Source organism: Mitosporidium daphniae, assembly GCF_000760515.2.
Source record: "Mitosporidium daphniae strain UGP3 chromosome Unknown contig-30, whole genome shotgun sequence".
NCBI classification, from domain to species: domain Eukaryota; kingdom Fungi; phylum Microsporidia; genus Mitosporidium; species Mitosporidium daphniae.
The window spans coordinates 22343-44333 of record NW_013546500.1 but is presented as its reverse complement, the minus strand read 5'-3'; the positions used below and the strand labels follow the sequence as shown (position 1 = coordinate 44333).

General features: G+C 42.8%; 15 protein-coding genes across 15 annotated transcripts; 8 read left to right on the top strand and 7 right to left on the bottom strand.

Annotated features, from left to right (window-relative positions):
- Nucleotides 1–11: 11 nt before the first annotated feature.
- Nucleotides 12–578, bottom strand: DI09_30p310 (uncharacterized protein; the record flags this gene model as incomplete). Its single annotated transcript, XM_013382588.1, has 1 exon — nucleotides 12–578. One exon carries the CDS (start codon nucleotides 576–578, stop codon nucleotides 12–14), a length of 567 nt encoding a protein of 188 aa, XP_013238042.1.
- A 195-nt stretch (nucleotides 579–773) lies between these two features.
- On the top strand, nucleotides 774–2197 carry DI09_30p300 (uncharacterized protein; the record flags this gene model as incomplete). Its single annotated transcript, XM_013382587.1, has 2 exons — nucleotides 774–1453; nucleotides 1495–2197. The coding sequence occupies 2 exons, from the start codon at nucleotides 774–776 to the stop codon at nucleotides 2195–2197; spliced, it is 1383 nt and encodes a 460-aa protein (XP_013238041.1).
- Nucleotides 2198–2250: 53 nt separating this feature from the next.
- On the bottom strand, nucleotides 2251–3195 carry DI09_30p290 (mitochondrial subunit beta of 2-oxoisovalerate dehydrogenase; the record flags this gene model as incomplete). The annotated part of the gene is made up of 6 exons (XM_013382586.1): nucleotides 2251–2466; nucleotides 2503–2648; nucleotides 2677–2739; nucleotides 2768–2876; nucleotides 2903–3058; nucleotides 3091–3195. 6 exons carry the CDS (start codon nucleotides 3193–3195, stop codon nucleotides 2251–2253), a joined length of 795 nt encoding a protein of 264 aa, XP_013238040.1.
- A 519-nt stretch (nucleotides 3196–3714) lies between these two features.
- Nucleotides 3715–4998, bottom strand: DI09_30p280 (major facilitator superfamily permease; the record flags this gene model as incomplete). The annotated part of the gene is made up of 1 exon (XM_013382585.1): nucleotides 3715–4998. The coding sequence occupies one exon, from the start codon at nucleotides 4996–4998 to the stop codon at nucleotides 3715–3717; it is 1284 nt and encodes a 427-aa protein (XP_013238039.1).
- Nucleotides 4999–6216: 1218 nt separating this feature from the next.
- On the bottom strand, nucleotides 6217–7382 carry DI09_30p270 (histone deacetylase; the record flags this gene model as incomplete). The annotated part of the gene is made up of 4 exons (XM_013382584.1): nucleotides 6217–6374; nucleotides 6399–6566; nucleotides 6593–6935; nucleotides 6963–7382. The coding sequence occupies 4 exons, from the start codon at nucleotides 7380–7382 to the stop codon at nucleotides 6217–6219; spliced, it is 1089 nt and encodes a 362-aa protein (XP_013238038.1).
- Nucleotides 7383–8888: 1506 nt separating this feature from the next.
- Nucleotides 8889–9592, top strand: DI09_30p260 (putative adenylate kinase; the record flags this gene model as incomplete). The annotated part of the gene is made up of 4 exons (XM_013382583.1): nucleotides 8889–8976; nucleotides 9003–9205; nucleotides 9233–9381; nucleotides 9409–9592. 4 exons carry the CDS (start codon nucleotides 8889–8891, stop codon nucleotides 9590–9592), a joined length of 624 nt encoding a protein of 207 aa, XP_013238037.1.
- DI09_30p250 (uncharacterized protein) lies at nucleotides 9578–11403 on the bottom strand (the record flags this gene model as incomplete). The annotated part of the gene is made up of 3 exons (XM_013382582.1): nucleotides 9578–9985; nucleotides 10433–11307; nucleotides 11367–11403. 3 exons carry the CDS (start codon nucleotides 11401–11403, stop codon nucleotides 9578–9580), a joined length of 1320 nt encoding a protein of 439 aa, XP_013238036.1.
- A 404-nt stretch (nucleotides 11404–11807) lies between these two features.
- Nucleotides 11808–12262, top strand: DI09_30p240 (uncharacterized protein; the record flags this gene model as incomplete). Its single annotated transcript, XM_013382581.1, has 2 exons — nucleotides 11808–11872; nucleotides 11959–12262. 2 exons carry the CDS (start codon nucleotides 11808–11810, stop codon nucleotides 12260–12262), a joined length of 369 nt encoding a protein of 122 aa, XP_013238035.1.
- A 2196-nt stretch (nucleotides 12263–14458) lies between these two features.
- On the top strand, nucleotides 14459–15079 carry DI09_30p230 (uncharacterized protein; the record flags this gene model as incomplete). Its single annotated transcript, XM_013382580.1, has 1 exon — nucleotides 14459–15079. The coding sequence occupies one exon, from the start codon at nucleotides 14459–14461 to the stop codon at nucleotides 15077–15079; it is 621 nt and encodes a 206-aa protein (XP_013238034.1).
- A 482-nt stretch (nucleotides 15080–15561) lies between these two features.
- Nucleotides 15562–16179, top strand: DI09_30p220 (putative dUTPase; the record flags this gene model as incomplete). The annotated part of the gene is made up of 1 exon (XM_013382579.1): nucleotides 15562–16179. The coding sequence occupies one exon, from the start codon at nucleotides 15562–15564 to the stop codon at nucleotides 16177–16179; it is 618 nt and encodes a 205-aa protein (XP_013238033.1).
- A 722-nt stretch (nucleotides 16180–16901) lies between these two features.
- Nucleotides 16902–18131, top strand: DI09_30p210 (uncharacterized protein; the record flags this gene model as incomplete). The annotated part of the gene is made up of 3 exons (XM_013382578.1): nucleotides 16902–17088; nucleotides 17112–17739; nucleotides 17798–18131. 3 exons carry the CDS (start codon nucleotides 16902–16904, stop codon nucleotides 18129–18131), a joined length of 1149 nt encoding a protein of 382 aa, XP_013238032.1.
- Nucleotides 18132–18143: 12 nt separating this feature from the next.
- Nucleotides 18144–19979, bottom strand: DI09_30p190 (uncharacterized protein; the record flags this gene model as incomplete). The annotated part of the gene is made up of 1 exon (XM_013382576.1): nucleotides 18144–19979. The coding sequence occupies one exon, from the start codon at nucleotides 19977–19979 to the stop codon at nucleotides 18144–18146; it is 1836 nt and encodes a 611-aa protein (XP_013238030.1).
- DI09_30p200 (uncharacterized protein) lies at nucleotides 18178–18387 on the top strand (the record flags this gene model as incomplete). Its single annotated transcript, XM_013382577.1, has 1 exon — nucleotides 18178–18387. The coding sequence occupies one exon, from the start codon at nucleotides 18178–18180 to the stop codon at nucleotides 18385–18387; it is 210 nt and encodes a 69-aa protein (XP_013238031.1).
- Nucleotides 19980–20130: 151 nt separating the features above from the next.
- Nucleotides 20131–20760, bottom strand: DI09_30p180 (O-6-methylguanine-DNA-alkyltransferase; the record flags this gene model as incomplete). The annotated part of the gene is made up of 2 exons (XM_013382575.1): nucleotides 20131–20662; nucleotides 20732–20760. 2 exons carry the CDS (start codon nucleotides 20758–20760, stop codon nucleotides 20131–20133), a joined length of 561 nt encoding a protein of 186 aa, XP_013238029.1.
- Nucleotides 20761–20841: 81 nt separating this feature from the next.
- On the top strand, nucleotides 20842–21907 carry DI09_30p170 (uncharacterized protein; the record flags this gene model as incomplete). Its single annotated transcript, XM_013382574.1, has 4 exons — nucleotides 20842–21384; nucleotides 21411–21505; nucleotides 21532–21786; nucleotides 21811–21907. Coding segments are annotated over 4 exons (990 nt in total), but the record flags the coding sequence as incomplete, so codon positions are not given.
- Nucleotides 21908–21991: the final 84 nt, after the last annotated feature.

The window sequence follows — 21991 nt, the reverse complement described above, 5'->3', positions numbered from 1 at the left end:
CATCCATCTATCTATTTTTGCTTTAGCTTGGACTTTTGATATTGGATCTTTGCTCRTTCCCTTATCAATAAAAGCTCGGGGGACAACTGCTTTGCTACGAGGGGCTTAGGAAAGGTCATTAATTGCGGGGGGGCCTGAACTACCTCACCAAACCGAACTTTATCTACAGTCGAGATTTTTCTTCGTTTCAAGGGCGATTTAGATGCTTTCGAACCTATTCCTTTAGAAAGGGTAGGGCTAGCATTTTTAGAATGCTTTCCTCCGGACGATGAACGGGGGCTTGAAGAGAGGCTTTTTATTATAGGTTTCGTCTTACTACCTTTTGAGTCTGAAGCTGGGAGCTCAAGTTTTTCATGCTGACTGGAATGTCGTTTTTGATTTCCCTGATACTTGTTAGAAGAGGGGTTTACGTTGAGATGATGCTTCCCTGCAGCCGAAGATTTATCAAGAATGTTTTTTGTCCTCTCAAGTAGAAATTTGAATTCCTTCGGAGTGTCGTCAAACGAGGAATAATTACGAGCAGGAGGAAGATCCACCAATGGTGCACGTGAAGCTTTTGCCTTTTTCCTTGGTGCCATCGGTAAATAAGTAAAAATTAATACTTTGTAACCCTATGCTTGAAAGTACAGGTAAAGATTAATAATTTGTAACCCTAACCGAAAGATCAATAATTTGTAACCCTATGCCTAAATATTTGGCCAAAGATTAATCATTTCTACATGCCTTTCGTCGGTTTAGGGTCAATCTAACCCTAGATCATCAATTTTTGAAAAATGTATCATTCTGTTGACAGTGAACTGGAAAATGAATATGAAATCAGGACGTCTAATTATCCTGTCTTTTTATACAAATTCGGGCTATTTCTTTTCCCCTATATAGTATCGAACCCCTTCCAAGTTGCATTAATATTTCAGCAGGTTCAATATACTCCCAGCGTCCTTTCGAAAAAGTCAATCGATGACATTTGCCCATCGCCTCCCTCTGAAGAGCCTTTAGAGACCCGTCTTTTGGAAGCCGATGCTTATTGTCAAGAAACCTCACAAATTGCACCGTCCCCATTGCCGCTGCCGGTTGATAGTCTCGGATATGTAGAGGCCCCAAAGGAGAAGGTCATTGGGACGTGTGTGTTAGAAGATGGGTCTCTTTTATCTACCGTTATTGTTGGCTCAAAAGGAATAACATCAGTTGATCTGACCTCCTGTTCTTTGCCGCTGGTTATGAAAATTTTATCGGTCCATTTTGGCGTGTCTGTTCTTTTCCGAGGCCTTGCCAGCTCTATTTTTTACTCCTTCTCCAGGTCTTTTTTTAAACGGTCGCTCTCCATACTAATAGACTCTTTTCTTTTCGAAAATTTTTTGTCTCTCACAGATATGAACATTGAGATTATTTCAGAGCTCATTTCCACTGTTTCTTCGTCACTGATTTTGCTTCCTCTGGAAATTAGCAATGTTAGGTATTGATCGCACTTTCTTATAGTAGGTGCGTTATCCAAAGCAGAATGCCAACCGAGAAAAAGTACAATTCAATACTTTCTTGTCTGGCTGGAATGTACAACGAGGAGGGCGGGATCTTTTGCTCGGTTTACCGGTATCTTGGGCTATCCACATCCTTGTTCTACTTATCTTCCTCTGTGTTCGGTATTTGTAGAAACTTTTTCCTCTCAAAATTGATATCAGTCTTCCTTGCAGAAGATGCTAACATTTCATCATGGGTTACTTTGGCAGTATCGATCTGTCTTCCCTTCCTGCTGGATGGTGTTCAAGTAGCGATATTTCAGCCCTTTCATATTTCAAGATTAAGGCTTATGGCGCAATTCAGACCTCCTCAAAATAAACTGTTTGTTGAGAACAACCGCTCTTCTACTGCGGGCGCCTCGTTGATGCCATTTTACTACTGGTCCGGAATTTCGCCCTCATCGAACGCAGAACCAATTCTAGTTAGAAGATTATCCGTAGTTCGTCCATTTATCGTTGGCACATATTTGTCTCCGAAGCCTTATCATGGTCTTTGGGATACCATATTCCGGATTTACAACGAGGAAGGCCTGAAAGCCTTGTATTCTGGCTGGCGCTATCGCTTGTTTGCCCTTTCATTTAGAACCTTGACGTCTTTAATTTCGATCGAATATGATGATGACGAGCATGCCGATTACGAGCAGTACAATGCAGACCTTGTTGGAGACCATGACGGTGTCTAGTCGTCCTATTTATTAAAAGCAATATTTAAAATGAGATTTTTTCGCCCATTCGTTTAATAGCTGATGGCTCTTTTAATGGCATCATAGCATCTATATGCATTTGGCAAGTATAGTTTTTCAAAGATAAGTGGAAAGTGGGTGTCCCAGCCACAAACCCTTCTTATGGGCGCACACAGGCTAAGAAGACACGCTTCTTGTATCGTGGCTGCAATTTCAGCCCCAAATCCAGAAGTAACAGGGGCCTCATGAGAAATCACAAGCCTTCCGGTCTTTTTTACAGACTATTTTTTAAGTGGGGTGCATACCTTTTCCACAGTTTCAAAATCCCATGGAGATATTGTTCTCAAATCGATAAGCTCGCAAGAAACTCCTAGCTCTGTCTTGGCCATCGAAGATGCCGCTTTGAGGACGTTTATTTGCGCCCCCCAACCAACAAGAGTTACATCGTTTCCTATACCCACGTCATGTGCGATTATTACCTTCATCCACAACTTCAGCCTTGCCAAGTGGCAGTGTATAGTCATCAATGGGGATTTCTTCAACTACAAATTGTCAACTGGTCGATTCAACCTGATGTTCTGTATAAAATCTTTGGCTCGAAAAATATCACCGGGTTAGGGTCTAAAATGGACGCCCTTAATAGTCCCTTTGCCTGGCTTGGGCTTCGTGGGGTTACGATCTAAATGAGTCAGATGACAAACTTACTTTGATCCCGGGACAATGCGAAAAGTATGCTTCAGGGCTCTGCGAATGATAGTGGCCGCCATGGCCAACTGCAGAGTATGGGGCTCTTATTGTGAGTTTCCCACAGTTGAAGTCACCTCCTGATCTATATCTTAGCTTTGCTGCTTCGTTGACAATCTGATGATCTATACACAATAGCACACTGATACCTGATCAAACGCAGGAAATATGTAATCCACAAATTGTATCTCAGCAATGGCAGTGGTTCCCTGAGCTGCCAGTCCAATTCCGAACCCAACAATTCCTAAAACCATGCATCATTCGGAAAATGGAACCTTGTTCCGAAAGTGGGGTATTGAAACCTCTTTTTTTCCCAAACTTTTCCGCCAATTCAACGGTGCATCTAAAGACACCACCAAAGGCCACATCCTCTCCAAACACAACTTAAGGCACTCAGTCAAATAAAGCATTACCACTATTTTTCTCTTGCTCCAGTGAAATTTCCAAAGCATTCTGAATCGCTGAGCACATATTTGATTTTTTCTTGGAACATGTATTCTTCAAATTGGCCTCTAAAAAGAACGAATCGCCAAGAGAAAGAGACAAAGATCTTTTAACACACCTAGAAAGGCAAAGCATGTCCTTCCCAAATTGTCTTGATTGATATATTGTTGAAATATATTATTTATGCTAATTATAACTCCCAGTCTGTGCGTCAGTGGTATAATGGTTAGCATTCCTGCCTTCCAAGCATGAGATCCGGGTTCGATTCCCGGCTGACGCAAATGGTTAATTCTATTTTTTGAAGTATTTAATGTTTTATTTTGTGCCTGCTAATTTGGAATGGTTTTGAGCTTCTTAAACTTTTCATAAACAATGTATCTTAAAATATATAGCAAAAGAACGATTGTCATGATCATGGAGACATGATAAAGCAGAATTTTGAAATTTGAGTCAGTTAAATACCGATTGGCATACAGTCCGGCAAGAAATCCGCCAAGCCCGCTAAACACACCAAAATATATGCCCTGGAAGGTCCCTTCAAGCCCCTTTGGCGCATACATTGATGAAAGTTTAACGGCCGAAGGCTGGACAAACCCCAGATTGGTGCCTTTGAGTAGCTCGACTATAAAAAAGACATAAAGATATTCAACTTTGGACGGTAGTATGTAATACATCCACAGCCGAATAACCATGGCAAGTTGCCCCAAAGTCAGCATCCAATAGATGCCAACTTTATTTAGAAGAAATTTTGCCCGAGTGAACATGAATATTTCAAGCAGTATGCCAAAAATGGCAGAACATGCAGATTGGATTGGCGTCATCGAAACTGTTTCAGTCAAATAGAGATTCAGGAAAAAACTCATGAAGAAACGCGAAAATCCATTAGCCAGAATAACGAAAAGAAAGAACAAATAGTCCAAGTTGAACACATGCCTCAAGAGGCTTACGTTCGACTTTCCTTTCGGAATTTGAATTGAGGTTGCACGCCCACATTCCTTTGCAGCACAATGATCGCCCTTGGGTACATTCATGAAAAAAAAAGTAAACACCATAAACAACGCAGTAAAGATGGCAAGAAAGGGAAAAATAACGTGATACCCGCAGAGATGAATAAAATAAGAAATTCCCAGTGTAACGACCCCGTAGGAAACGATGGCAAATACCATTTGTCTTGCATAAAGGTCCTTGGATAATCCTTTTGCAGCAAGGTCGTCCAAAATAATCTTATCAGCAAGGGGTGGCATAGCCATGCCAAACAGCACATAAAGGCCAGCGAGGGTCATGCATGTTGGAGCGGAAAATCCACTGAAAGATAGGGCAGAAAATGCTGCAGAAGAGAGAAAAGCAAAGACAAGCAGCATACTTTTGTGAATTTCGTACCGATCGGCTATTCGGGTCCAAAAAAAAGAGGCAAAAAAGGTGAGCAGAGAAATGCCAGCAGAAAAGCCAGCAAACTTGCTCTCATTAATGTGGAGAACATGCTTGAAATACTGGCCACGAAAGTAATAGCAAACGTAGAATTGAAATCCGAGAAGCAGATAAAAGATCTTGTGCCTAATTAAGTATTTTTCAAAACAAGAAGCCATTTGATAAAATCTGCTATTTAGCGACATTCGCATATTGGTGCGATAATGAAGCCTTTTGCAACTGTTTGGCTCTTTTCAACAGACATTTATAATTTTTGCACTAAAAATTGATTTTCGCAGCCATTGAATACGAAAGAGAATGAAAGCTGTGCATCTGTCGGTGCAGTCGGTTACTTTTCAAAAAAAATATTACCAGTACTTTCAAAGATGCTCATATGTTGCTTTCTTGTTGGTATAATCCCATATTATCAGCTAACTCCATCTGCTAAGAATATTTTTACTCGAAGTGGAGCAACATTAAACAATGAAAATAGAAATGGCTAAACGGGGTTCGATTTGAAGAAAGAGTTATTATATTCAAGTAAAGGGGCGCAGGATAAGATGTCTTCAAAGAAACGATATAAACAGGAAAGAAGAAAATTGCAACACGCAATTTAGAATTCAATGCATCCTTGCTTCCGTTTAAAGGGCCAAGATTTATGCCAGTAATCCATGGGTGGTGACGTCCGTTTAGTCCGTTTAGTCCGTTTAGTCCATTTTTCGAAACTGCTTTGGAATAAAAGCCTAAGCCTCCCATCAGAAAGAGATGGGAGTTCTTATTGTTCCCCACGAAAGAGTTGCTTATATCTTGAGAAGAATATCAAAAGCGTTCAACGCTTTCCATGAGAGGAACCATGTTCATGGGATGTAAGCTCACTGAATACTTTGCTACCATGGAAAAAAGGTGACACTTCAACCCAGGCTTTTCGTAATGTATCTTTGCTCGCATATCTTTCAAGAACACGTGTTTCAATGTTTTCACCCGTAAATATTGATGTCCAGATTCATCGTGTTATAGTGTGTTTTTTCTATTTCTGATATACCTCCGTCAACACCAGTTTTTGCAGAAAGTATAGCCCCAAGAGAAGTAGCTCCAGCCTCGTCGTGTTGATTTCGGGAAGTAGCGCCTCCACTCTGAGCAGCATGAATTTAAGAGCGAGAAAAGATGGTAAGCAACGCCATCAGAAAAAGGAACTTTTGAGCATTCATTGCAGCGAGAAATTTGCTAGCATTTTACATGCTGTTTTGCACCGCCATAAATCTTGCATCCAATGGGAACAAGGTGTTAAACAATTACGAATATGGCCCATTAAATTCAAATAAATGGGATTTAGGGTTAGGCGAAGCCCACTCCAAACCAGGCTCAATTGGATTGGGCCGGACTGGACCAGGCTCAAATTAAATTTACAAATTTTATCCAACTAATCAAATATCATCATCATCGACATAGATGTGCTGCCCTTCGTCATTTAACATGTGTTTTTTCCTGTAAAAATTTTTCTTTCTCTCTCTTTCCTGCTCCTCTTCTTCGTAGTTTTCATCTGCTTCTGATGCAGAGTCGGTAAAGTAATCTGAAGGAATATCTGGAAATTAAAATATCAAGCTACCTTGTTGTTGGACATTGGGGCAAAATTGTGTCTGTCTTAGGTTCTCAATAATAATGGAGGTGCATTTTTCTAAATACTCTCTGGTATTGTAGTTGGTAGCATTAGAGGCGGGCACGGATAGCGAATAGTCTGGTGAAAAGTACTCAAAATAGTCGTTGTAGGGGAGTTCTAAAATAAAGGCACATCAAAAATACCATCCGAAATAGTCTCTCCAAGGGCGATTGCGGTCTCCAGGGTCCACACCCGGGAGACGTTTCTTATCGTGTACCCGCCGCCACCCAAAAGCAACAGAGGGATATTGAATTTTTTAACAAACGCGACACAATCTGAATGGCCCGACGATGACAGGTTAAAGCAACCAAGACGGTCTCCTGCAAGAGAGTCAGCTCCGCATTGGAGGACAATCACGCTCGGTTGATACCATTGCATCACATGAGAAATGACAGGCTCAAAAATGCTCGCGAAAGATTCATCGGTGACGCCATCGCGAAGAGGACAGTTTATGGAGTAGTATTTCCCGCGTCTGTAGCCGATATCCTAACCCTAAGATGATCAATGGGGTACCTTGATGTCGCCAGTTCCGGGAAAGAATTCACCGCATTTATGAAAAGACACTGTCATAACTCGGTCGGTCGTATAAAAGGCCTCCTCAACCCCATCGCCATGGTGCACATCGATATCGATGTAAAGAACTCTTTTGTGGTATTTCAAAAGCTCGAGGATGGCCAAAACAATGTCGTTGACATAGCAAAACCCAGATGCCTCTTGCCTTTTTGCGTGATGCAGCCCGCCAGCCCAGTTTATGGCGATGTCGGTGTGTCCATGGTTTAGCTTCATTGCTGCCGCAATAGAGCCGCCAGCGCTAATTTGGCAATAATCATAGACGCCCTCAAAAACTGGACAATCTTCCCCAACATTGACTAGAAAATGAAAATTCTCCCCATGGGGCTTACATTTCTCCAGCTGGGTGGAAAACGAATGCATATTTTCGGGAGTGACTCTGCTAAGGAAAGAGATATATTCATCAGAATGGAACTTTGTCATATCCTCGATAGATGCTTTGGGGGGTCTCTAATACATGGGGATGAAGTTATAAGAATGCTTACAAAAACATCCATCTTTGAGAAAAGGCCATAGTTAATCAAAAGAGAGGTGGTCATTCTAATCCTGTGAGGCTTCATAGGATGCCCCGGGCCATAATAAAAATTTCCAATATCAGCTACACAATGTTTAGCAAAGAAACCACATACGATCGTAGTAATACGCTACCCTGGATGATTTTTTGGAAGCCAATGGAGGGAACATTATAAACTGATGAGGTAAATTAAATATGGGGCCCTTGCAACTTAAATGTTGTTAAATTTTAAATCAAATGCGTTCAAATCGCTCGTAGCAATAGCTTTTGCAGGTGTGGTTAAAGCTATTAAAAACACTGGCGTTGGCAGGACCTTGTGCAAACCGCCAATTTATGTGCATGCTATTTATTGCATGTTTTTGAGCAATTTTCTGACGCCCAATTCTGCATGGTCGAAGCGGTAAGCGTCCTTTCAATGGCGGTTCGGAGTTCGGTGTTTGCGTGAATGGCTGAAGTTTTGATCGAAAATAGATCAAAACCCCGGGGTTTGCAAATGCCCTAATTTCTGAACTTCAAGTTGTGCGATTTCTGCCATCTCGTCGTTTAAATTCTTTCGCAGATCTTCTTGACCAAAAGACCTATTATAAGCACGAAATTGAAGAATGGCTTATTTAGAAGAACTTTACTGCGTATTACCATATGGCACTTGATACGCATTGGGTCCCGCAAAGGCGTTTATACGGCTTTGAGCCTTTTTTGAAATGGGAAGCGGATTTCCGGCACAATGATTCGCGTTTATTTTGGCTTTATTCGGAAAACATAAATATTTAAAAACACCTGACGATCAGCAAATTGTACTGCACATTTTCTGTCGTGAAAGGCGCACCAAGCATTAAGAATACATTGCCAGCTAAAATTATCCTAGCATTTTATCCAGCGTTTGAACAAGGGATACCATAATTAATGTGGGTAGAAGACAACAGCCTTCCAAAGCAGAAAAGTATAACCTTCAAGGCGCAAAAGTATAACCTTCAAGGCGCAAAAATATAACAATTGCAATTGCAGAAACCACAAAAGCAAAGCCACATCCGTAGAAATCCGAAAAAAGCATGCACCTTCTGAAGTTCCAGAAGCACAATGTGTGCATTAATCATCCAAAGAATCGGTCAAATTCATAAGCAAAAAGACCATCAAGCTGGAGGCTACAACTGATCTCAACTGCGGCAGATTTGAAGTTAAATCAAACAACAATCGACACGACGAAATTGCAATCCAGCCCCACTAGTTACGCAAATGTGGGATCATCATCATCATCATCATCATCATCATGATGTCCGAGTTGTTGGCATTTTTAATTTAAAATTTGGGCTAGGGTTAAGCGTGCGTTGTAGTAGGCCTCAATCTTGATTTTTTAAATGGCCAGATTAATTTCCAAGCTCAAGCAGAACCCGTTTATAGTAAACCAGGTATCACAAACAGAAAAAGACGACATTTCGTGCAAAGGTATTTTCATACGCAATCAACACTAGTATTTTGTGAGGCAAACAGCAATGGACGAAGTCTTCCTAATATCCTTATTACGGGAACCCCGGGTACTGGAAAAACAACGCTGTGTGAGCTCGTGTCAAGTGGCGATTACAACCATATAAATGTGAGTGAAGAAATAAAACGCAACAAATGGTATTCTTCTTATGACGAAGAAATGGATTCTCTGATCTTCTCCGACTATAAAGTATCTTTTTATGATGATAGAAAATAGGTTCGCAAAGGCCTCTCCAAAATGATTTCGTCTGGCGGAAACTTGATTGATTTCCACTCGGTGGCAAACATTATCCCCTCCTCCTTGATAGATCTTGTGGTCGTTTTAAGCACAAATAATACCGTTCTTTATGATCGTCTGGCAAACAGGTACCTATGCATTGCGAGTATTTTTAGGAAATACTCTCCACAGAAAATCAGAGAAAACATCGAATGCGAGATCATGCAGGTGCTTTTGGAAGAAGCACACGAGGCATTCAAAGAAACCCCACACATCCCAATCCTCAATTTGACGTCAGACTGTGAAGCAGACCAAAATTCAAATGCCGAAAGATTGAGGAGGGTTTTAAAAATCGATTAAAAGCTTCAAATCTGCACGTGTTGCATCCTCAAATTGTATTTGATAGTCGCTACTAGGATGCTCTTGGTCGGGGTTTTGTAAAAAATATACGGCCTTTGGAAGTGGAGCGTAACTCCCACGCGCGCCACATATCAAAGATCGGAATCGACAAGTAAAAAGACTTTCAATGCGCAACGGGTCCAATGGAATATGAATTTGGGGACTCTTTTCAATGAGCTCCCAAGAGTCGTGGTAATCACCAATGGTGACGATGACAGATGATGCACAACGGCCGCAGTCTTTAAGACGTTGGCCCCACCAAACTTTGACCATTAAATTGAAGGGCACAAGAGATTTTTCGGCCACAGAACTCTTCGTTGCATCTTCCAATTGTACCCACGCTCGCACAATAACCTAGGATAAATCCGTAAATGCGGTACCATGGGTGGATCATATTTCTCTTTGATGTAATGGATACATTTCAGATATGCATTCTCAATTCTGAAGCATGCAACTATGTCGGAACAAGTATCGATTGCTGTTGTATGCATCCAGCGGACTGGCTGTGTGATGGCAAAAAAATCCGAGTCGAAATCGACCTCATTGATAGCCAACTCTTCATTATCAGAAATGGAAGTTAGCCATTTTGGACCTAAAATTCTAAAGGTGTCTGATAGGGGGGTCAAGTTCAAAATCCAAATTACGGACCTAGGAGATGAAAATCAAAAGCTACTTGAAGCTCTTTGAAGTGACTGCTTTGATGTTGTACGAATATAATGGGTAGCTTGAGGCCATTTTCTGATATATTTCATTTAGAAGCAATCCATCCGATGAAGACGCAACCCAAAGCATTTCACTCACATAGCTATGCAGTGGCCTACTGAAGCAACACGCGGCGATTAGATCTGGGAGGAAGGGAGAGGTCTTGTTTTTCCTTTGCGAAGAAAACAGAACAGGCACGATGGATCGGTTCCAAATATTTTTGGAAACTATCTTGATCCTCTCGTGTATTAAATTGACAAGTAAATCGTTAAAATTTATCCTTTCAAAGTGAATAGCCGATTCAAAATCCAACCGTATATGGCCGATCTCAATGGAACTTTTCTTTGGCAAAAGGGTTAACAATTTATAAAGAGACCCTGAAAAAAAGGAGTGGCAATTAAATTGGAAACATATGCCGGCCGTTGGGCGATCTAGATTTTTTGCCAAAATAGGATCAAACAAAGGTGCCTCCGTGGCCTCTAAATCGGGATTGAAGTTTCTGCTAAAGACTGCTTTTCCCTCAAAGACAAAGTCTTCGCCTCCATCGATGGAGGTAAATATTAACGATATTTTAGATTCCAGAATGTGTAGCTTAGAATTGACGAGGGCTCTAAAAGATAAAACGGACCCATCCCAATCGATAGAATAAAAATCCGATATTTCAACAACGCCTTTGGACAATTTTTGAATTGTAACATGGCCATCAATACTGTTGATTTTTTCAATGACGCGATGGCAAGCTTCCCATGATTCGTCCTTTATAAGGTTCAAAAGAACCTGTTCTAACTCCTCAACTCCACGGCCATTTGAGACCGCTTCGGTGGCGATTTGCCGGTTGATTCTGGCACCTGTAAATTCCCACCAGCCCTCAAGGCGAGAATAGTACGATAGCAGCTTTTCGCAGATGGAAATGCCTACATTCCAGTCTCCAAAAGCCAAGTACTGGAAAGCAACCTTTTCCAAAAGCAGTGATGCTTCTCTGGTTAAATTATAAGCACTTGCAATGTCAATGCCTTTTCCATATAAATCCTACAGGTTAAATAAACACCATACCAAAAGCAAAAGAACATTATTACGGTCCTTGGTCTTTGACTCCAACGATAGGTGCTGGATGGCCCAGCTATAAAGTATAGCCAGTTGCTGGTTTTGGCACGGAAAAATATCGATTATCGATTTCAAAAGATCGTAAATGGCCTCATTATTTGTCTGTCTGGTCGATTCAAACAGTAATGCAACTCTTCTGCAAATGCTGAACAGCGCGTTCTTAGAATCGCCCCGCCTCTTCGATGGTATGGACTCGTTGATTACTGGCTGTTCAGGTTCTTTACACAATGACAAGCATTCGAGATGGATGGTCCTCCAATAGATGTATATTGGCACACCTTCACCATTTTCTTGAGTGTGTGAAATAAAGTGTCGACGGAATTTTGATATGTAGCTTTCGGGGTCAAGAATATCGAAGGTCTTTTCCCAGATGTTTCCAAACTTAAATTGGATTGGAAAACAGCCCAAAGAATCTAGGATCGAAATTGCGCCATCGTAATCCCCAACCACTTGCAGGAAAAGTGCATAGCTATCCTACATGAAGGGAGATAAAAGAACTACTTTTTGGATAATGTTCCCAGCCCGCATGCTGTTATTGGCATTGAAATAAAGAATTCGCTTTTCAATCCCCTGCGCAACAATCGGATTCAAGGTTTCCTCGACAAACTTTTCAATTGTGCCTCCGGATTTCGGGATTTGAAGGCTGTGGATGTGGCGAGAAGAAGCCCGCCAATCCGTATGCAGCCTGGAAAGAAGCATATTTGTGGTAAATTTGTCTTTCCCGCTGACAAGAACGAAAAGAATTGGCGAATTCTCAATCATTTTGCTAGAAAACTTGTCCAGGGCCTTTTTTATGAGCGCCTTGCCGCCATCCTTGTACCTTGACGTAAAACAAACAGATACCTTTCCATGTGCTCAAACTTGTAAAGCAACACCGAAATGACGGGCTCAAGATATGAGGATAAGGTTCTCTCTTCTTCTTGCCATGTTATCAACTCGTAGTCTATGAATTGCAGCCGCAGAGTTGTAGAAACAACTCTATTTTGGCAATTTATGCTAAGAGACTGCGATGGCAGCCTTGTAAATAATGGCTCGATGAGTGGCCAAGCCCCGTTGATGTCGATATCTATTTAACATTGGGGTAAAGGGAATACATGTTATCACGGCAAAAGGACTTGATCCGCTGGGCCCCATGGAATGAGTGATAAATCAAAGGAAAGTTTTATAATTTTATAGACGTGCGCCACACGTTACTTGGCTTAATTGATTTAATTGACGATGTGGTAAAGTTTAGCATGCAATTAATATTATTACTCGATTTAATGGCCCCCCCCATTAATAGTAGATATACATAGGCCCGTTAAGACAGGCAAGCATTGGTTAAATGTACCGCAATCTGCGATGGCCTCCACCTTTTAAAATCGAAGACATGATCCGATGTGTAAAGGTCAAATTTGTCCCATCTAATTGTCGTGCTACCCGTGTCAAACCGTAGCCAGTCCCCAAAAAGCGGAATGGAAACTCGACAATGCTTGTTATATGCTTTGTGATTAGATGCAAGGGCTGCCAATGTTAAGTCTAAGGAGGTCCTTGGATTGTCGAAGAAGCTCCATTGCTGCATGCAGCGTTATATTGTCTATTGCATGCAATTCTTGAATGCTAAGCACATGCGATGAAAGAAGAGAAAGTGTGTAGGGCGTTAAACATGAATCAAATATTGACTCCAAAATAACCGTTTGCATAAAGGGGAGTAGGGCAATGTTGTTTACAAAATTGCTATCAATTTGCTTCCTATGGCAAGAAACACTCAAATCTTACATTTGTCGCTGGAAATTGTTCCAGCAGATCATTATCGACTTTTCTTGTTCGGAAAGATCACAAAAGTCCCGAATTAGCGCTTCATCGATGATGGCTTCCGAATCGGTCGTTGTTGATGACGTAAACTTTGCGGGATCCAGCGGTTGCATCAAAAACGAGTCCACAAAATATCTCGCCCCTCGGTTGTAGCCTGTTTGAAATTGCCTCTTCTTTTCCTCGCTTTGATGCTTTGGTCGGAGTTCAAACCGGCTGGATTTCCTTTGATATTTGAAAGAAAATGGCAAAGGTGCCAAAGAAAAATCGTCCGTGTTTATAGCAAATGTCCTCGAAAGCAATTTCATCGCACCCACGAGATCTCTGTTTTCCCTGATTTCATAAACATATATACTGGTACTCCGATACAGCAGTTTGTAACGGAAATGGTCGCCGTGGAATAGTTTTGAATGCATCTGCAATTGCTCGATGCTTTGGAACACTGCAAAGTAGCTTTTAATCGTACAAAAAGGACATTTCAAGTAAATGAAAGAAGAAGAAAGGATGGTCGGAATTTTCCCATTCCACCGTATAAACGTAGCGCCTGGGATCCTTTTGGAAACCACAATCGAGAGGTGATCAGCGATATGAATTTTCTTAAATGGAAGCAAATAAGAAACATTGTATGAACTCCGATGGCATCCATGTACAAACTCTATTCTTGTGCTGTTGCTATTAGCATAAAAAACAAGCCGAAAAAACGGCAGCGCTTTTGTTGCGATTTTCCGGGAAATTATGCGGGCAGTTGAGTTTCCACTCAAAGAGGTGGAAAGAAGAATTTCAACCGAAAAATCATGGGCAAATTTGCTTTCAACAGATACAAAGAATTTGGACTTGGAAAAAAATCTATGCGTTCTATTCAAAAATATAGGCTAGTAATCATTTATGACGACCCCGTTACCTTACAAAAAGGGATCGGACCACATTTAAACCGCTCCTCAAGCATGGAGAGTGGAAAGTATCCGACACCTTTGTTGCAACTGTCATTTAGTACGGTATCTGCGGGTTTATCGGCAAAATTATTGAAAGCTGTCACTTGATGCAAATAAGACATGCAGTAATACCCCTTGGTGGTGCAGCAAGTTGCGCCAATTTAATAAGTAAAACTTTTTATTCAATCTTGAAATTTTCCTCATTGGTTGCAAAAAATGAATTTCTGATTGGCCTGTTTGATCTCGTATAGTTCTTTCAATTGCAATGTCCAAATAAGAGAGGACTGGGATTTTCCTGATGAGCGAGTCCCCACTCTTGAAATCAAAAATACAGTTTTTTCGGCAGAAAGGCAAGGAAAAGAAAAATGAAAAAGACCCTGCTTGCAAGGGATCGGAGCGCTCCACAAACATACCATCCTCGGTCTCTGAGATGGGATCGGGCCTTTCAGAAGAAACCAAGACACCACCGATCAAATCATTGATGAGGCTCTTAAAAAAGACATCAATGGAAAATAAAACTAGCGGACCGACATCGAGACAACCCCTTTGTCCCGAACACTGGACACCTTCTCGGCTAAAATCCACTTCAATCAGTGGCTGCAGTGGTGAAAATCTCTCTGATATGAAAATCCACGATACTAAAGATGAGGACGCATCGGGAACAACTGAGACCAGGAACAAAGTCTTAACGCAAGACTTTTATGCCTTCAATGAGAAAATTTTTCAGTTGACGTTGAAGAAAATCGACCGAATGAAGGTCGATCGGTCTTACCAAAGTGAATATCGATATGCTGTTCTCAAGCACATTTATGAGCAGACATTGTTGCGAAGAGTATATTATACCAAGATATTAGAGGAGGAATATAACCGCGAGCAAGAGCTCGGAAGAAGGCATCATACTAGCCGGCACTTCAGATGAGCAAGACATACATGCAATAAACCAGAGGAAAAGTTATCACTGAGGCGCGTTATAAATATCGTTTAGCCTAGCTCTTTGTCGTGACCATTAGGCATATTAGCTGAACCCTCCAAAAGATTGGATTGTCCTCTTCAAAAGATCAATTAGCCGGCCATACCAAATAGCCTAGAAAAGAGAAAAGACAGCTCACAAGCCATTGATTGCCTTGGCTTTTTTGCATAAAAAAGCCGTAAAATAAGCACCATCATCCGTGAAGAGAGCAGATGGCTGGTTTTTCGCCGCTTGATCTTCTTCAAAGTGAAGAGGGTGAAGTGTTAAAGGGCGCATACAAAAGCTTATTTTATTGGAATTTTTCGCGTAAAGGGGCTTCTTTTTTGGCCTTAAAATCGATAGAAGAACCACATTGAGACCCGGTAACCCGAGGAAGCAAAGATATTGTTGTTGCATGTTTTGCAAGTTCTCAAAGTTTCGCCCAAAATCGAATGCCGCTTCTGAAATGGAAACTCTTTGATCCAAAGGCTTTGAATGGAGATGATCCCGAAGCGCTAGGCTTAGCCGAAGAAATTTTGCTGCAAGGGGCCCAAATAAGACGAGGGTTACTCGAAACAAATACCTCAATTGAAGGATGTAATTTTATTAAAATGATGTCTATGATTCGCGACGAAACGCAATGTGGTGACTCCCTGTTCGTAACGCTGCTCTCTGAAAACGGACAAGCTCCCCAAAGGCTTTCAGAAAATGCAGCTGGATATGACCTTTTCAGTGCGAAGGATGCTATCGTCCCGAAACAAGGCCGTCTCCTTGTCCCCACCGACATAGCAATAGCAGTTCCTCTAGGCACATACGGAAGGGTGGCGCCGCGATCTGGGATTGCCCTGAAGCATGGAATTGACGTTGGTGCTGGAGTTATTGACGCTGATTACCGAGGAAATGTCGGTGTTTTGCTTTTTAACACAAGCACCGAAGCTGATTTTTCGATAAAAAAAGGGGACCGTATTGCGCAATTGATTTTGGAAAAGATTGCCACGCCCGAAGTGAGAGTCGTTCAGTCACTTACGGAAACTGTTCGTGGCTCAGGCGGCTTTGGATCCACAAACTGAACTTGCTCCCGATCGATACCTTTCATTAAACGGCAATAAAAACAGCGTTCATTGGATGTAAAGTTTCAATCAAAAGTACTTTTCTTTTTTTGGCCGGCCATAAATGAAGACAATGGCAAGTAACTACCGACCCTAGATGTCTTGCGTTTCGATATCGATGGCAATTTGCCTTTTACAGGCAAAAACGCTTGGTAAAACTCTTCTGGGATCGCCTAGTTTGCCTAGTTTGCTTGCTTTGCTTTATTTGATTAACTGAATCCATAAACACACAAATCAACTCGGTTGTTTATGTTGTGGAATTGGGATCCATCTTACAGGCAGGGGATACTTTTCTCGATTGGAGACACTGCGAAATGATCGATTGGAACAAAGGGCAATTTTGCTTGCAGGCCATTTCCCGTCCATAAACATCGCTAAACGCTTTTATAGCCTGCCTTTTATAGAAGCCGGTTTCATGCGTTCATGCCACCCCAGGAAAATACCAATTGCCGACACATTCAACAAACTGGCAACTGGCATTTTAAATTCCAACTTCACTTTAAACATCAATCATAAAATGCACATCTGATTATAATTGGTCTGATCACTTCAGAGCTGATTTGACATTGGATGTGTTTAATTTCCAATAATTCTGTATTCGAAATTCCAAAAAAGGCACCAATAGCCAGCACATACATTTTTAGTCTTTTTTTCACGCTTTCCAGAATAAAATTAATCACATTATGTCAACAATATCGCCTTTATCAAACTCTATAGATACCGATTCGACGGAGGAGACAAAGTCCAGTCCTGTCCCGTCACATACATCAGACGAGGGCTATGCCGAGGCCATCGCTGCCACCAAGAGGGAAATAGAGAGCCTCAAGGTGAAACTGCGAAACACAAAGGAAGAATTGGCCGATGCTTTTTGTATCTTTATTTTCTTAGTTTAGTGGACGAGGTTTCCGATCAGATGGGTATCCAGCCGCTCCCCCAAACAGGCTACAAGGTCCGAAAGACCCTAAAGGGCCATTCCTCAAAAATATATGCAATGTACTGGTCACCATCACAGCCATACATTGTTTCTGCAGGCCAAGATGGAAAGCTCATCATTTGGAACGGCATCTCGGGAAACAAGATGCTTGCAATTCCGCTCCGCTCCCCTTGGGTCATGACTTGCGCCTTTTCGCAGTCTGGGAAGATGATAGCCTCTGGAGGTCTTGACAATAGAGTTTCGGTTTGGGATGTCCAATCCAAAGATTCATCGTCTCTCTTGTCGTCCAAAATCACTGCAGAAATGATGGGGCATTCCGGATACATTTCGTGTGTTCGCTTCGTGTCGGATGAGCAGATAATATCATCTTCAGGCGACACATCTGCAATACTTTGGGATCTTTCGCGTTCAAAGCCCATTTTACGCTTTGAAGAGCATGATGGCGACGTGATGTCTGTGGCTGTAGATCTGCCGCAGTCCATAGTTGTGACAGGTGCTTGCGACTCGTTCACTAAAGTATGGGATATCCGCACGGGCCATTGTGTCCGCACCTTTGCTGGTCATGAGGCCGATGTAAACTGCGTCAGGTTGGTTGATTTATCAAAATTTTATTTTACCTTTCCACCTTTCACGCTTATTGCATAGATTCTTTCCAGATGCCAATGTAATTGCGACCGGATCTGACGACTCTACTTGCAGGCTTTTTGACTTGCGCTATGACGGCGAGATCAGCATTTTTTCCCACGCAAGCATCGCCGGAGGCGTCACCTCGCTAGACTTTTCATCGTCCGGAAGGATTCTTTTTGCGGCGTATGATGACTTCAATGTCTCTGCATGGGATACCCTTCGCGCTGAGAGGATTTCTGTCATTTCAGGCCATCAGAATCGCGTCTCTTCACTTGGCGTCTCTTCAGATGGTTACGCACTGTGTACTGCAAGTTGGGACGGCAATTTAAAGCTATGGACACAGAAGCCATGAAAGATTTATTAACTACCGCCTGCGCTTAAGCTTGTGGGCCGGTATTATGAACCTGCCCTGTGAAGATCCGGCTGACATGACAGGCGAGTTGAGCCCCCCACCATTACTAATAAACGACGGTGATGAAAAACCTCCAATTGCACCCGTGGACGGAAGTCCAGTGTCCGCTGCAATGGCTGCTGAACCTGTAGGTAGTAGGCCCGGGAATGAGGATGCAGCATTAGTGGCACCACTTGCTCCAAACACGAATGGCTGACAGGGGCCACTAGAAGGAGAAGTCACTTGGCTTCCAAATGAAAAGACCGATCCAACTTTCGGGTCCGCTGTGGAGCCTGTTTGAGTTGCAGGCGTAAAAATGGTTGAAAATAGCGAGGAAGCTCCGGCTACAGAAGAAGCCCCATCCTTTTGAGAAGCGGGAGCCGTATTGTTGAGGCTCCCAAACGGTGAAGTGGAAGATCCATTGAACGTGAAAGCGCTAGAGCTTCCAAACGGTGATGGTGTTTTCAAATTCTGATCTTGCGTTGGGGTCGATTGGGAGACATTGGCTGATGGAAAGGAAAAGGAAAATCCTTTGGCGCTCATGGCGGGGAGCTGGGATGATACAGGTGGCGTAGATTTTGTAGAGTCCGCAGATGTTGCAGAGGCCGCAGGTGGAGTAGAAGCCGTAGATGTCAAAGAGAATGGTCTTGACGCTTCAAAAGAGGGCGTAGGCGATGCAACTGGACACAATTTTGAATCTGGCGCAGATATACTTGGGAGTAAGGTAAGGGAAGAACTTGATTCGGGCTTTTTTTCCTCCTCCGGAAGCGTTTTCTTCTCCTTTTCGTCCTCAATAATCTCCTTGATTTCAATGGATGAGGCTTTTGAAGCCATATCAAACTTTTGATTGGAAGAAGGAAACGAGAACGAAAACTGTGAAGAAGGCTGAAATGAAGTTGCCGCTGGCAACATAGGCGTCGCTATCGGCACCCATGGGGCAGTTGATTGAGCAGTTGATGGTGCAATTGTGGATGTGGATGATATTTCGGGCCGGTCTTCTGGAAGCGAAAAAGTCACTTTTGGTGCTCGTTCCATATGTGCCTTTGGGTCATGATTTGAAATACTATTTGAAGCGTCAGAGCGAGGAATATTTGCCTCTATGGAAAATACGGAACCACTCGGGGAAGGCAATGTGGTTTCCGGTTGTCCATTGCCCACTAAAGAGCCGCCAAATGGAGCCAAGGTGCCACTTTGGCTATTAGCTGTGCTGGAATCTGAGAGGAATGTGCGTACAGATGGAAAAGAAAAATCCCGCTGGACAATATCCTTATTACTTACTGGGATCTTTTTTGGTCGTCTAGTAACCGAATAAAGTGTATCGTACACATTCCAAATGGAGCTCCACCACGGTCGAACTCCAGGTTCTTGCTGTTTTGATGTCAACGATGGCGTCGATGGGGCTCTATATGAGGAGGGTAAAGATGCCGCTGAGGCGGAAATATTAGCAATCTCATCTTCAGGCATTGAAGGGCAGACAAATGAGGGCGGCGGTGCGAGTTTCCTTCGCTTCCTGCTGGACAACAAAGGCCTGCTTTTAACTTCCTCTAGGATTCGCAAGGCTTCTTTTGCCGCATTAGAAAATGACATGAAATTTTCTTCCTTGGAAGAGGAAGAAGCAGAAGAAGACACTATTGGCTCCTTCCACAATGGCTGTTGGGGCTGAGGCAAAGAAAGTACCCTAATCCGCTTTGAGAGTGACAAATATTCCATATACGAAAGGGGAATTTCCTTCGTTGACCGCTCCCGGAAAACGCGCGCCAAATCGGCCAGTTCATGCTGAACAGGTGACGGCGGCAGTGGTGGTGCCATTAGGAATTTTTTTTTACAATTCATCATCCAATTTTATAAATTCGTTAAACTTTCCCGGTCTGATTGATAGCCGAGGGCTGTCGATGGTGCAACGACTCGAGTCAAAGCTACAGCACAGATTCTGCTTCTAACGGAAGAAGCCAGCTTTTACCTATGCGATACGCTCTTCTAGACGCAAGAGTTCCTGCTTTCGTTGGACACCAGCGGCAAAGCCGCCAATCCCCTTTACAATATTCGACGGGAGCACTCGATGACAAGGAATAACCAACAGGATAGGATTGCACCCAAGAGCAAGTGCTACGGCCCTTCTCGACGCTTCATTCCCACTAACCTTTCTTGCAAGCGCAGAATACGAAATGCGCTCTCCAAAACGAGCCGCTTCGACTAGGCACCGATATGTTCTTTGTTGGAACAAAGATCCTGTCAGAAGAACTGGAACGCAAAATTTCCTTGCTGAGCCCTTGAAGAAACCGTCGATTTGAGATTGCAAATCCATGGTGAGTTCCGTTTTAGTCTCCTCGAGCTGAGATGGGTCAAAGCCGAGGCATTTCCCTATTTGCCGTATTTTCTTGTGCACATTTTTCATATCCTTGAACATGAGGGCCAAAAGATGGGTTGCAGAGCAAACGGCGGCCATCTCGCCAAATGGCGTTGCTATAGTTGTCTGGTAAAACGAGGCCAGCCTGATAAACGAAATTACCAAAACGCTTCATTTTTAATTTGCAAATTACCCTTTTTAATATAAGGTTTACATGGCCACCTTCAAAGCGAACGAATCCATTCTTTGCTACCATGGTGAGATGTTATATGAAGCAAAGGCATCGTTTCGTAGCTTATTTCTAGATCCTAGATGTGAAAACAGAATCCAAGGGCGAACAGCCGCTCTATCACGTGCACTATAAGGGCTGGAGTGCAAAGTACGTCCATCACCACCATGGTTTGCTATAACTATATTTCGCACAAGATCCCATGTTTATCGCTGATTACTGTCCATATTTTGATTCCTTTCTGTACAACTGACTTTTTATCCGTCATCGATTCATTAATTTCTCACTTTCGCGGCAGGTGGAACGAGTGGGTTGGACCCGGCAGGATAATGAAGCTCAATGAGGAAAACATTGCCAAGATGAAAAATCTCAAAAAGATGCATTTTGAAAGGGGCGGTCAAGAGGTGGACATGTCCTCACCCACAGCGGAGTCTCCCCCTGTGCTTCCAAAAAGGCGGTTAACACAGACAGGCCTCCAGACGTCTCGCAAAAAACCTCCCTCCGAAGATGCTAAAGCCGAGCATGATTCAACGGAGACGTCTGCACAGACGACGCTTATTGAAATGAAGATCCCCATCCCCAACAACTTGAAAGCAGTTCTCGTGGATGACTTTGAGGCGATTACTAAAAACCAAATGGTTTTCCTGTTTCGCTAACCGATTAGGTTCTCAAAACCCCTGCTACGCCTACGCTTTCGCAGGTGTTGGCCATGTATCTGGAAGACCAGTATCCAGAAGATGGCACGTGCACCCAGCAACGGTACGGTGTCTTTTACTTATCATCAGCGAGGTTGCCCGCGAAGTTTGCGAAGGGCTTTGCGATTATTTCAATGTAGCCCTGGGCTCTTTCTTACTTTATCCCTTTGAGCGGGTGCAGTTGAAGGATGTTCTCAAAACAAGCGAGGCGGCGCCGCTCTCGCAGATCTATGGGGCCATACACCTTCTTCGTCTTTTTGTTAAGATCCCATCTCTTTTATCACAAACGGCCACCACCATTTCAACTTCCGCCGTGTTGCGGGACGAGTTCATCAAAATACTGCAGTAAGATTTTCTCGCTCATCCCAGGTTCCTCGACCAGAAGCACGATACCCTATTTCCGGACTCGATATACGAGTTTGCTGAGCCATCATACATTTCTCGATCCAAGGGCCTTTTGATGTAGCGCCAGTAAATGCAACAATAAACCTATAGATACGAGTTCAACGCAACACACCGGGACAAACTTTGATTCCCAATATGGGTTTAA